Source organism: Fusarium tjaetaba (genome assembly GCF_013396195.1).
Source record: "Fusarium tjaetaba strain NRRL 66243 chromosome Unknown NRRL66243_c0000004, whole genome shotgun sequence".
Lineage (NCBI taxonomy): Eukaryota > Fungi > Ascomycota > Sordariomycetes > Hypocreales > Nectriaceae > Fusarium > Fusarium tjaetaba.
The window spans coordinates 43,482-56,654 of NW_023501200.1; the positions used below are offsets into that span (position 1 = coordinate 43,482).

The 13,173-nt window shown below is 49.8% G+C and overlaps 4 protein-coding genes across 4 annotated transcripts; 3 read left to right on the forward strand and 1 right to left on the reverse strand.

Annotated features, from left to right (window-relative positions):
• Positions 1 to 390: 390 nt before the first annotated feature.
• On the forward strand, positions 391 to 4,190 carry FTJAE_86 (histidine kinase; the record flags this gene model as incomplete). The annotated part of the gene is made up of 3 exons (XM_037355432.1): positions 391 to 760; positions 831 to 3,348; positions 3,398 to 4,190. 3 exons carry the CDS (start codon positions 391 to 393, stop codon positions 4,188 to 4,190), a joined length of 3,681 nt encoding a protein of 1,226 aa, XP_037212804.1.
• A 1,313-nt stretch (positions 4,191 to 5,503) lies between these two features.
• On the forward strand, positions 5,504 to 6,450 carry FTJAE_87 (uncharacterized protein; the record flags this gene model as incomplete). Its single annotated transcript, XM_037355543.1, has 3 exons — positions 5,504 to 5,725; positions 5,930 to 6,061; positions 6,109 to 6,450. The coding sequence occupies 3 exons, from the start codon at positions 5,504 to 5,506 to the stop codon at positions 6,448 to 6,450; spliced, it is 696 nt and encodes a 231-aa protein (XP_037212805.1).
• Positions 6,451 to 8,583: 2,133 nt separating this feature from the next.
• Positions 8,584 to 10,175, reverse strand: FTJAE_88 (FAD-linked oxidoreductase yvdP; the record flags this gene model as incomplete). The annotated part of the gene is made up of 3 exons (XM_037355653.1): positions 8,584 to 9,066; positions 9,117 to 9,654; positions 9,703 to 10,175. The coding sequence occupies 3 exons, from the start codon at positions 10,173 to 10,175 to the stop codon at positions 8,584 to 8,586; spliced, it is 1,494 nt and encodes a 497-aa protein (XP_037212806.1).
• Positions 10,176 to 12,410: 2,235 nt separating this feature from the next.
• Positions 12,411 to 12,813, forward strand: FTJAE_89 (uncharacterized protein; the record flags this gene model as incomplete). Its single annotated transcript, XM_037355764.1, has 2 exons — positions 12,411 to 12,646; positions 12,702 to 12,813. 2 exons carry the CDS (start codon positions 12,411 to 12,413, stop codon positions 12,811 to 12,813), a joined length of 348 nt encoding a protein of 115 aa, XP_037212807.1.
• Between the last annotated feature and the right edge of the window lie 360 nt (positions 12,814 to 13,173).

Sequence of the window (13,173 nt, forward strand, 5' to 3'; positions counted from 1 at the left end):
ACTTGTGACTTTGCGGGAAAGACACGATGGCTGAATCAGACTCGGAAATCTCTTGGTCACCGCTAATCGATTTCTAACCTTGTTATTTTGGTGACGGTGCCTGGCGTGACCTCATTTTCGGGTCCAGATGAAAGAGACTGGCCAACAAGAAGGCGAAGTCTCGATTTCTGGGGCGATGAGACTTATTCTAGAAGGGCTAGATCCCCCAGTTCACGGACCGTTTCCAGGTGACGTTGGAGGCAACTATGACGCAATGAGCACGAGGTTCACAGAGGGGGGACCACCCAAATTTTACGGCTACCACCTACCTCCAGTCCCTGTCCACTCTCTAGCATCATCTTGACGAATAAACCAACCAAGACATGACATGACTTCTCATACCACGATACAATGTCGAGCTCTGCAGAGCTGCAACGCGAACGCGAAGTGCAGGGTTACTTCCAGAGCTGGCAGATAGCGCAAGGTTCCTCTCTCAAGGTCGCCAGAAGTGTCGACAGCATCAGCGCGCCATCTCAGATCAATGACGCACACACACCTCAGCCCTCCTCCGACAAAGCGCTCTCGGCCTTTGCGCAACTCGCTGTCTTTCGTCTCAACGTGAAGCGCTGCATGGTCTCGCTCATCGATTCTTCTCATCAATACATTCTCGCCGAAGCCACGCGAAATCTGCGATTAGGGTCACTCGAAGCAGAACCTGGTGCCAAAAAGACCGACGACAAGAAAGACTCCAAAATAGCCGAATACAACAGCGACTTATGGTGTAGGTTGGACGATCTCTATAGTTGAGACAACACATCTCCTTCCTTTTATTCATGGCTAATTACTTGCAGTGGGAACTTCCATTCTCTCCCGCCCCGAAGCCGTTTGCGAGCACTGTCTACACAATACATGCACCGGTCGCGATCCCGATGGCAAAACATACACGGCCTCTGGTCTTATCGTTCCCGATTGTCGCCTCGATGATCGCTTCAAGTCCCGCGTATATGTCCAGTCCGAACCAGGTGTGCGCTTCTATGCTGGCGTGCCCATCTTCTCACGAAAAGGATACAAGATCGGAGCGTATGCTGTTTCAGACGAACAACCGCGCGATGGACTATCGATCGAGGATGTGAAGTTCATGCAGAGTGTTGCACAAGCCATCACCGAACATTTAGAATGGGCACGCGACCGTGTTGACAGGTTCAAAGGCGAACGCATCGTTCGAGGACTGGCGACCTTCATTGAAGGCTGCTCAAGTGACGACCCTATCTTGTCAAAGGAGGATCAGCCTCAGAGACCTTCGATTAAACGTCCCCCAGGCATGACAATAACGGCGACGAGACGCTCCTCTTTGCACAACACCATGCGCAAGGTCGATCCTGACTCGAACCAACGATCTCAGAAAGCTACGTCACCGCCTCGCAAACACAAGCCACAGACCGACGGTTTATCAAGAATGTATCATCGAGCGGCCGATAATCTACGATCTGCAATCCTCGCTGATGGAGTTGTGCTCTTCGGCGCCACAGCCTCAAACGTTCAACACCTGACTCGAGCGGTACAGATAGAACAGGGTGGTGCCACAAACGCTGAAGGACTGCCGACGCAGATCGCTGCAGAGCCCGATGCCTTCAGCACAGAAAGCTCCGACTCCGAGACATCACCGCTCTCAAGACCTTGCAAGCTTCTTGCTTACTCGTTGGCAGATAAGGGCAAACCCTTGGACCTCGAGCAAGGTCCATCCTTCTCTGTTGGAACTCTCGAGAGATACTTTTCACTCTTTCCCAAAGGAAAGACGTTCACTTTTACAGAAGAAGGGGCCGGTCTTTCGTCTGATGATGATAGCGCGAGTGATAGTAGCCCTGCTCCCGCTGGAGGGAAAAGCAAGCGACGCAAAGAAAAGATTGACCACAAGGAACTCCTTAAGAAGATTCCTGGGGCAAAAGCCGTTGTCTTCTTGCCATTGTTTGACTACGTCGAAGATAAACTTGTTGGCGGGTGTTTTCTTTGGACGTCGGTGCCGGGTCGCATGATGAACTTGGATGAGGACCTTTCCTACCTACGAGCTTTCGGTAACAGCATTACCAGTCAAGTCGGACGAATAAATACACGAAAGAACGAAGCAGCAAAAACTACATTCATCGCCAGTATGAGCCACGAGTTGCGAAGTCCCCTACATGGCATCTTGGGCGCTGCTGAGTTCCTCAAAGACGCAGTAACCGACTCGTACGAAGCCGGGCTCGTCAACTCGATCGCGACTTGTGGAAAGACACTTCTTGATACATTGAACCACGTGCTCGACTTCAGCAAAATAAACAATCTCGGCAGCGGGAATTTGAGAAAAGGCGCAAAGCACAGCAAGGTCATTAGCCTCTCTTCTGATTCGATGGAAAGCCTCAATATGACGGCTTCAGTAGACCTCTCCATTCTTGTCGAGGAGGTTGTCGACGCCGTGGCAACTGGTCACAACTTCAAAAGGCTACCCAGGAAGCAACAAGACGATGCAATATTGGGCGGCAAGGATAGCCAAGCAGCCCCAGAACCAGGAACCGATCATCCTGTATCAATCCTTCTGGATATTAGCCCGAGGGCATCATGGATGGTCAAGACACAGCCTGGCGCCCTTCGAAGGATTGTCATGAATCTGTTCGGTAACGCGCTCAAGTACACAGCGTTGGGCTTCGTACTTGTCTCGGTACGGGCGCAAGAGATCAGCGGCGATTCTAGAATAGATGTCTTGATCCGAGTCACGGATACCGGAAAAGGAATGTCGGAGGATTTCCAACAGAATCGTCTCTTTGTTCCTTTTAGCCAGGAAGATTCATTCCAACCTGGCACCGGTCTGGGCTTGAGTATTGTTAAACAGATTGTGGATTCACTAGGAGGAACGCTCGAGGTCAAGTCGGAACAGGATAAGGGTACTGAGATTGAAGTCCGACTCCGTCTCGAGCCAGTTTCTCAAGAGAACCCAAAGCCGGAGGAGCCTATGGCTTCCATGGTTGAGCAACTTCGGGGAAGATCTTTGGTGCTTCTAGAAGCAAGCGAAGACTTTCATTCGAAAACTATCACTAAACAAGTCGAGGTGCGCAACGAAGCCTTGATGGAACTCTTCTCAAGTTGGTTCAACATGAAGGCTGCAAGAGAGGTAGATACAGATGTACCCAAAGCCGACTTCTATCTCTATTGTGAACCCCCATCCGCGAAAACTCTGGAAAAGCGTTTCGAAGAGACTGCGATAGATGGTGGTCGCAATAAGAAAGCGCCCATCATCATCATCAGTCTGAATGAAGAGGAAGCGGCAAAGATATCAAGAGCTCAGACTAAGGCTTTAGCCAGACTATCAGATGTGGTTGAAGTCATTCCACAACCGTAAGTCATAGCCTCGTGCAATGCTATATGGATGCTAACGTATACTCAGATGTGGCCCTAGAAAGCTCGCCCAAGTATTCAGCCGGTGTTTGAACAGGATTGGGGAGGTCAGAGAAGATGATGACAACAGATATCCGATCCGCAGTGCGCAGACAGACGGCAAACAGTCAAATGAGCAGAACACTCCGGACAGAGAGGACGCAACAGAACAGATGAACTCGAAATTGCATCAAAACAAAAATAATAAACCCGACTGGGCTGAGACTACTACGTCGCCATTACCACGAGGAAAAGAAGACCAGAGCCGCCCCAAAAACGACAGTCGGAATAATGGCAAGAATAACGAAAAGAAGGAGAGTAATGAAGAGTTCAGGAAGGAGGTGAACAATAAGTCTTTGCAAAATACACGAAAGCAAAAGAAGCCAGAAATGCCAGGCAAGGCACACGTCCTACTCGTCGACGACAACAAGATCAACCTTAATCTTCTGACAATGTTCATGAAGAAGTGCGACTTCACCTACGAGGAAGCCGAGAACGGAGAAGAGGCCGTCGATGCGTTTAAAAAGTCGACAATCGGCGACGCAGAACCGGGGGCACCCGTCAAGAAGCACTTCGACTACATCCTTATGGACATAAGCATGCCCGTCATGAACGGCGTCGAGGCGACAAAGAGGATACGCAAGCTCGAGGCCGAGTACAAGGTTCCGCGGACGACGGTGTTTGCGCTGACGGGGCTTGCGAGCGCGGATGCGAGGCAGGATGCCATGTCGGCGGGCGTGGACCTGTTTTTGCCCAAGCCGGTCAAGTTTGCTGAGTTGAAGACGATGATTGAAAATAACTAGATGTATATACGATGAATTATGTGTACTTGTTTATGATAGATGTGTAATAGAAGACGTGGAATGGTTGAAGTCGAGTGTGTGACGTGGTGATTTGATGATTGGAGCTGTCTTGACCTGACAAGGATCAAACCAAACAGCCTAGGTTTACACTGATTGACTTGTCATGGTCCATTTGCTTGGGTTCTCGTAACGTCGCTATCAACTTATCGCTGCCTTGACAGGGCTGCAAAGTACTAATCCTCTCAGACCTCGATTGAGGCGGCGCCCGGGCCAGCCAATTCACTCAAGCACTACAAAACTTTCGGACCACATACTCAAAGGAAATTGTTGTAGACAGGTAGGGTTACAATACAGAAGATACCTTTCAGCCGATCAGCCAGCGTGATAGGTCCGTGGTGAATTTGCTCAATGAAAGCCCTCCCAACATCGCTTCCCCTTCTTGCCAAGAGCAGACCCGACGCCCAGACAGACAGTAGGCCGTGATTATATGGCCACAACCCTCAGTGAGTTTTGCGGAAGAGGTCCCACGAGTCTTGGCTGTGTCCAGTGAGCCTGGGCAGATTCGTGAGACGGCGGTACATCAATTTGTGATCGATCCGCAGTCTGTAAACGAGTGAGCAGGTGGCTGAGAGCAAGTTGATCAAGTTCGATCTCAATTACTAGGGCGTTTGTGCGAATAATCTTTGATAGAGTTCTCTGGGCCTTTGTCAGATGCTCCAATGATATTGTTTTAGTGTTGGTGTTGTGTTGTGCTGTGCTGTGCTGTTGGTCGCGCTTGGAAAGAGGCACTGCCAGTGTCACTCCCCTTCAACTCCCCAGCCTGGACAGCTCAACCACGATTTCTCCTTCTGGCAGCTACAGTTAAATCTCTGCCTTTCCGTATTCTCTTCATCGCTTACTTGTCTCTGTCTCAACCCATGGCATTGCCCATTACGCAAGTTCGCAAGCAACTCATTGTCGTTCGAAGCGCTAGAAACATGGTATAACAGAAATGCAAAGCGGGCAATAGCCCATTTCCTCGCGACGGCCTTTCCAACGGCCACGAACCCTACGGCAGCTGTGTCTATGCCATGCCGGCTCTCACTTCTCCTTTGGTAAGTTACATCGCCGCTCTCTACGGATATGAGCACCGTGCTAACATCTCATGAGGAGCCGCGACACAAACCCTTCGCACTTGGGCGACGACAGACAGCGATAACATCTTGGATTCTAGATACGATACTGGTTGTCCTGGCCTATGTGTTCCCCCTCAAGAGTAGAGTCCTCGACTTGCTGTTCCGATCCCGGCCCCTGCGTCGTCACAAGCGTCAACGATGGTTGCATTTCGTTTCCCCGGCGGTGATGGGCATTCCGCAACCAAGTCCGCCAAATGGAAGAAGACTTTCATCCGCCTGCAGACTCCTGGCAAGAGAAAAGACGAGGACTTTGAGGGTCAGGCTTCTTCTACACCTCATGATTCGCCGGTTTATTCGTCTAAGATCAATTGTGCCGCTGGGTTCGCATCTTATAACCATAACGGCAATGCTCCAAACATGGTCATTCAGCCGGGATAAGAAACCTACGAGCATCTCGTTCGCTCCAGAGCAGCGAGACATTCTTTTTCCCCAAGCGATAGGCGGTATTCACAAGGCAGGGATATAGAAGTTGCCATCATCATATGGAGCGTATCGATCTGCCTCAGGTGCCCTTGCCAAGGGACACCAACTCAATGGACCGTACATTGTATGATCCGTGTACAGAAACTGCTTTCTCATGACAAACCTATGGAAGGACCTGGAGATCTGGGCGACTCGATTCAGATTTACGCTGGAGTCTTTCACATAACCCTCGACTGCAACCCATCACTCATGGCTTTCTCGGGACAGTTCTTGGTCTGCGCATCAAACAGCAGCATCAAGCCCAATGACCCTATCTCAAGGCTTCCATGCATCGGGGCAGCGCCCAGTTCTCCTCACGCTCCAAGGAACCCATCCGAAGTGGGCTGGATATATCTTCAGACATTCTGGTAATTAACACCGCTCTACGCCGAGAGCGAGCTCACGAGGTCGACTTGGAGAAGTCACGAAGATACCGGGCTAAACAGCGCGCTGTAGACCCGACCGGGTATGTAAAGCGTGTTAATGCAGATAAGGCAGCATGGGGGCAAAAGAACCCGCAAAAGGTGTTAGGCATCGCCGCAAGGGTCAGAAGCAAGGCCAAAGACCCAAAACGCTTTTTTTACGAGGATTGCAATACGAATTTGCCCTTGCCTCTCATCTAGAGACCGATGCACATGCTAAAGGAGTGGCCAATGTGCCATTAGCCCCGCTATCAACCTATGCACAGCATGCGAAGGCTGTGCGGCAAGCAGCAAAAGCAAGTGGGAAACATCGATGCACTACGTGCAATAAATCCTTCAGTCACAACTGGGATTTGGAACGGCACATGGCAACTGGGCTGCACAAGCGGCGAGCTGCGGAAACTGCGGCTCTATAACACGATTAGCACGGCTTTTTAGACTTGCACTGATATTATTACAGCTTAGGTATGGTAGCAGAACAGTTCCGTGAAGAAGGACAGGATATACTGCTTTTCATCAATAACATTTTCCGTTTTACTTAGACCAAGCTTTCAATGATGGATACACTCTCTCCCATGCTGGTCTATTCTCAGCGTCCTATGGATGATGAGGCTGAAGTAAGACCCAAAATCACTCTCCAGACCATCTACGATACCTTAGAAAAGTCTCCAGTGTGGAAGGACAGTGACAGTTTGCCTGACAGTTTTCTAGAGATCTGGGCTAGGAGGTATAGACGGGAGGGCTGGGACGGTCCCATAGAAGTTGTGATAGTGGTCCTGGTATTGACCCTGGGGTCACAGAGACTTCGACATCGAAAGCACGGCTGCATAGATAGATCGGACGTAGCGAATGGGTGCATAGGGGGTCCCAAAATGCGTTCTCTCGCGGCCAGGTTTCGAATTCAGAGAGTAAATGTCCGTAATAAACGGCCGACAAGCATGAAAAATTAGGGTAAAATAACCTTCCAGTGGGAGAAGCCGAGCGCGGAGACGCGCGGTGAACCCGTCATCGGGCATGGATGTCCAGCATAGTAGGCCAGAATGGGTGAGAGTAAAACCGTCTTTATAAGCTTGATCCACGAAGGCAGGTGATCCTTTAGCTGATTCATTGTAATATTCAAGGCATGATTTAACTCCTTGGGATGTACATGTCCCAGATTTGCAGTAGAATCGTGGTTTGTATCCGGGTTTCTGGAACCAGAGCCCATAAATGCCCCATACTTTGGTAGGGGGATAGGAGCCAGATTTGTAAACGTGGTTGGGGAAGATGGTTTGAAGGAGTTAAGTGTATGGGTGACAGAGGGGGCAATGGATAAGGGATATCAAGTAACTAACTCAGCATACACTGTTTCGTCTCCGCAACAGTAACAAGAGTAATGTGTGAGACATCATAGTAGAGTCCCTGTGGTTTATTCATTGAGATCGCATATGGCAGAAATGGTAACCCGCCAGACGAAATCCAGGGTGCTTGTCTTGATACTCGTAAATATTCCTATCTCACCCGATTACAACACAATCGACATTAAATTTAATTTGAGTAAACAGTATAACTCTTTTCAAGGTATAGAAGAAACAGAGATAACTTGTGAGCCCTACCTTCGCCGCTGTCATCACCTCTTACGATGTATTGGCTTCACCCTTTTCTGCTGCTGGCTTTGCTGCTCTCGAGCGAGTTTTGTCTGGTAGGACCCCTCCTCTCATGGCTCAGTTCTTCGGGGCGGAATAAGTCGGCGATTCCAGACATGCGAGAATCATCGCGACAAGAATATCTCAATCTCTCATGAGCAAGATCGGGTACCCCTTTCCGGGCCCGCCATGGTGCAAACGCTGAAGAAGCTTCATGACCCGCTTCGAAGATCGTAGAACGCTGGTGGCAGTTCTGACTCTGGAGTATCTTCTCGCTCAAACAGGCCTTAAATTATTGATCCCAGGCGTTCTTTTTTTATGCTGAAAGGCACTGGCATATGTAGAATTGGACTCCTGATTTTTTGTTAGACCATCGATGTGGGGGAAGTTGTCTCGCGGGTCTTGAATGAGAAGATATTGGTGAGAGATCGTGTAAACTTCCCCTAAACTACCACTAGAAGTCTTCAGCAGGGCCAAAGCTCAGTTGCGGTCGACGTGAGTTGCGAATAGCGTCTATTACATCGAAGTTGGTGCCACCAGTCACCAATGCGATGCTCATCTCAAAGAAGTACTACTACAGTAGGAACATCTATCCACAACACTGGGTCCAGTGCGGTACAGTTCTGGCTATTTGACAAAGTTAAGTTGAAGCTATGTACAAAGAACGGTAATACCGGTCTCCTCCAGTGGAGTATACCCCCTGGTCTTCTCATCCTCTCGTTGCAGGCCGAATGCCCTGCGGGTTCCAAAACATATCATTCCGGTCATACGCTCTCTTGAGCTCCCTCAATCTGCCCAAGTTCAGTTCATAGTACTGCTCAGCGGCATCCATGTTCTCCAATTGAGTATCCAAGTAGTTCGCATACATGCCCCAGTCTGAGTCGTCCATTGTCTTGGTGATGCTCTCTCTGAATCTCTTGAGCAGTGTGAAGCCGTTGTTTGCATACTTAGCGTAGTTTCCGTGGTCAGAGAACTGGAACAGCAGAAGTTTGTCACGATGGGGGAATGCGCTGTTGGTGGAACCGGCGGTTGTTATGGCTGAGTTGGGGCCGCCGAAGAGATCCATGTGGATGTACCATGTGTGCCGGGCGTCGCGGTCATTGATGTTGTCGAAGAGGGCCCTGACGAAGGACTTGACCTGGGCTCGGGTGAGGGCTTTGGTCATGAGACTTGTGCTGTAGAATGTGCTATGCTATGAAGTTGTTAGTGGTAACCATTATGAGCATGAGTGCAACTACTGACCTGGTCGTATGGGCGTCTCTGATCGAGGTTCTGGCCATTAGCATAGGCCTTCAATCCCTCAATCCAGCCTCCAGTGCTCGAGGCCGAAATCTGTGCTTTAATATCTCCAAGAAGAGGCTTGAGCGCGTTATTCAAAGCCGCCCTAGTTCCATAGTAAACACCCTGAATGGTCTGTCCCGAAGGCCCAATGTAGATCTGCATATTCAACTGCTTCGGTGCGTTCACACCAAACTTTTGAAACGCAATCAGTCCCTCGACAGCTTGGTTCTCGTTCCAATCAAGTTCAATACTGAACGGCGTGACTGTATCAGGTGCTTTGATCGTTTGGAAGTCGAGTTCAACTACGATCCCGTAAGAAGATCCTGCACCACGGAGAGCCCACATGAGTTGGTTATCTCCGCCTTCGCCATCTGCAGCGTATGTTCGTGTTCCGTTGGCAAGGATCACGGTGGCGCCGATGAAAGTGTCAAGTGTGAGGCCATAAGTTCGTGAGGCGTATCCATAGCCTCCATGAAGAGCATGACCTGCAATACCAACACTAGCTCTGTTAGTCTTTGTATGTTCTTGATGACGGTGCGTTCCTTACCCTGGGCAGCTTCCGTGGGGAATAGCTCTCTGACCAAACTTGTACAACTCCGAAGCAACATGTCCAAGCCGAGCACCGGCCTGGATGTTACAGCTCATGTACTTGTTCAACGTAACCTGGTCCATAGAATCCATCACGATAACGAGGTGGCCATTCTCACCTCCGTAGCCGAAGGAACCATAACTATGGCCGCCTCCTTTTGCGCTGACTCGCACCTGGTACTGATTACCGCACTTGACGGCATCTTGAACATGATCAACAGTGGTAGGCAGGGCAACAGCAGCAGGAGTGTAAGCCAGACGAAGATTGTAAGGTCTAACTTCTTGGTTCCATTGGGCCGAGTTGGGGCGGATGTAGGGAACTTTCTTGGAGGCGAGACAGTTGTTAAGAGCACTTGATGTGTTGGCCGGTGAAGTAGAGGCTGCAAGAGCAAGAGCTGCGTGGAGGCAGATGAGGAGGAAGGACACCATCATGGCGAGAAGAAGAAGCGTATGAGCTCTGTCTTGGAGACATCTTCTATTGGGAGGTCGAGGGCCTTATAAGCTTGGGTTGACCGCTGCTGCGAACACGAGATGTCTCATTCTCAGCCGTTTTACTTGGTCTGCGCATATTGAGGCTGCTTCTTTACGAGGTGGAAGCGGAAATGATCCATGCATAACGGGATGCGATTGCAAGGAGTTGTTCAAGAGCTGAACTCAGCTCTGCGCCGGGGTTGAGTATGTTTCAAGTACACGTTTTCCCTCAACCCATCGAAAGGCTCTTCAAGACCTCACCACTGCAGTACTGGACTGCCAATTAACATCGCCAGTGAAATAGATGCATGCAATCACCCTCACAAGCATACAAACACAACTCACCATCGACGACATCCTCCGCCAACTCCAGACTTGAATGCACAGTGATAGCATATCTCAAGCTCTCTGCTTTCGTAAAAAGAAACAAACAACGCGTATCGCGATGTTCCGATCGTCCCCTGAGGCCCTCCAATAGAGTGACACCAACCCCAGTTTCGTCTAGCACAACCACGCATGTCAGCAATTGTACCACCAACACTTCCCGTCTTCTCTCCCGAGACAACTCAGACCACGTTCTCTCCCTACTTCATACTTTATTGCATCCAGAAGACAGCAGAGAAGGAGTCCAGGTCTAATTTCAAGGGATACCCCTATCAACAAACCAGTCTCTTTTGTAAGTGTATCATAACCCTCAATGCAAGAGTCTTGAGTCTTCTAGCATCACTAGAGCACTCACATTTCTAGTCACTCAGTGGTCTAGTCTTGTTGCACGTATGTACCCTCTGCTCGAGTCCATCTGCACCCCGTTTTCGTGGTTAAAATAACTTTCCAGTTTCTCCGATCTGATTAGCTGAGCGAGCAAGCCGTCATATTACACAACTTTCTTGTGCGAGGATCTAATGCCAGGGACCGAGGCCCAATTGAGAGTCTCCCTCCAACACGAAGGGGAAGCTCCACGAGATGTGTGAATGCAATAATAGAAGGCGTGGCAAGCCATGAGTTATGGTTATATCAACATCCCCAGCTTCTCAAAACGAGAGCTGAGGATTGTGCTTCCACGAGGCTCCAGGACAGCTCAACACACACACTACGACGGACAATCGTCGATCGCTCCCACGTTTCCCTGGTCTTTCATGAGTGACCCTTTTCTCCATCTGTCAGACAGCATCAAGTCCTTTCTCGCACCACATTTCAATCCGCAAATAAGGCTCTAACAACTCTCCAAGTCCCTTTGTTCAACGCAGCACCGCGACTGCCCCTCCTTCAATAAGCTCTGCTGATCTCTGATAGAGTGAATGCTGTGGATGTCGTGCCAGAAGGTGGTGCTATCGTGACGCCTATTGCTCGCTTCGTATAATGTCTTCGGCTATGGGTATTGCTGTCACTTGTCCGCGCGTCAATCTTATCGTATACTCTACGGTAAAGGTGAATGAGGGAGTCTTAACCGCCACCAATGTTGATGCATTGCAGTGTAGCCACGAACTCGGATCCGGACCCGATGCCAGAAGAGGGACTGGTCAGTCAGCTTTTAGAGTTGAGAAGTTTGTGTGTACTCTGCTTCTTGAGTCCACGGCTCTATCCAATATAGGCATTGAAATGTCTCTGTCCACAATGTGAAATGGTTCAGCCTCCAATCTCAGAAACAGTTAGAGTAGCATCACCCTCACGAGTATGAGCATCACGACAGCACCACTCCAAAGCCAATTCACATCATAGCACTCTTATCCCAATCATATTCTCCCCTCTATATCTCCTCCTCCTCCTCACAACCTCCCCACACGTCAATGTAAACACTGTAACACAGCATCACATTGACACATCCCCACAACCACCAAGTGAAACACTTCCCCAGAAACTCCCAATCCAATTACACGCGCAACTTCTCTGTAGACCACGCGTGCTGCAGTGAATCACTGCCAGCTGTTCAAATGAATCAGAGCGCGCTACGGTATGCGAATTGTTCCTCCACCAACACAATAGAGAGGCGCGAGGGCAGTGAATCATTGTCTCTCCACCAAATCTCAGCTATATAAGACCTCTCTTTTCCTCTCATGACCTTCCCTTCTCCCTCATCATCAACAACTTCCACTCCTTCAAGCCACACAACTCAAAGCCTTCAAGCACATTACATTCCCTCAACACACATCACACTCTCTCCACACCACAAGCTCAAAACAATCTTTTTCTTTCAAGATGTTACCCAAGCTCTTCCTTCTCGCTCTTCCCCTCGTCCTCGCAGCTCCGGCTGTCAAGCGCACCGAGGGCGACATCACCTTCTACACCCCCGGCCAGGGCGCCTGCGCTGGAACCCACGGCGTCGACGACATGGTCGCCGCTGTCGGTGCCAACCTCTACGACACTCAGGATGTCTGTGGCAAGACCATCACCCTCCAGGGCGATGCTGGTACCGTGACTCTCACTGTCGTCGAGTAAGTTTCTACCACCTCCCTTCCATCATGAACACTGCTAACATTTGTGGTACAGCCGCTGCGAGGCCTGTAAGGACACCGACCTTGACGTCTCCCCCGCTGCCTTTGAGCAGGCCATCGGACCCCAGGACATTGGACGCGGCAAGGGAACTTGGGTTTTCGTTTAAACACCAACAATCTTTTCATGAGACCACGACAACTCAACGACTTTCTCTTCTTGTACACTGGTTTTACAACGGCCCGAACATAAGGGAGGCATTTTGACGGAGGCACGAATGATGAACTGCTAGTATTAGCAAGGCGAAACAGAACGAACTCAATACAGTTCAGTTAAACTCACTCTTTGCTCCTCATAAAATGTGACATGCGCCGCCTTCATTGAATGTGTGAATTGATTCTGTCAATCTATGCTAAACTCGCTTTGATGCTCCCAAGCTATCATGATTTAGCTAATGCCGAAATACGCCCCTGATCCATTGCCTGAGCCACCCAATCCATCCGCCCAAGAAAACAAACCGCAGTGCCCA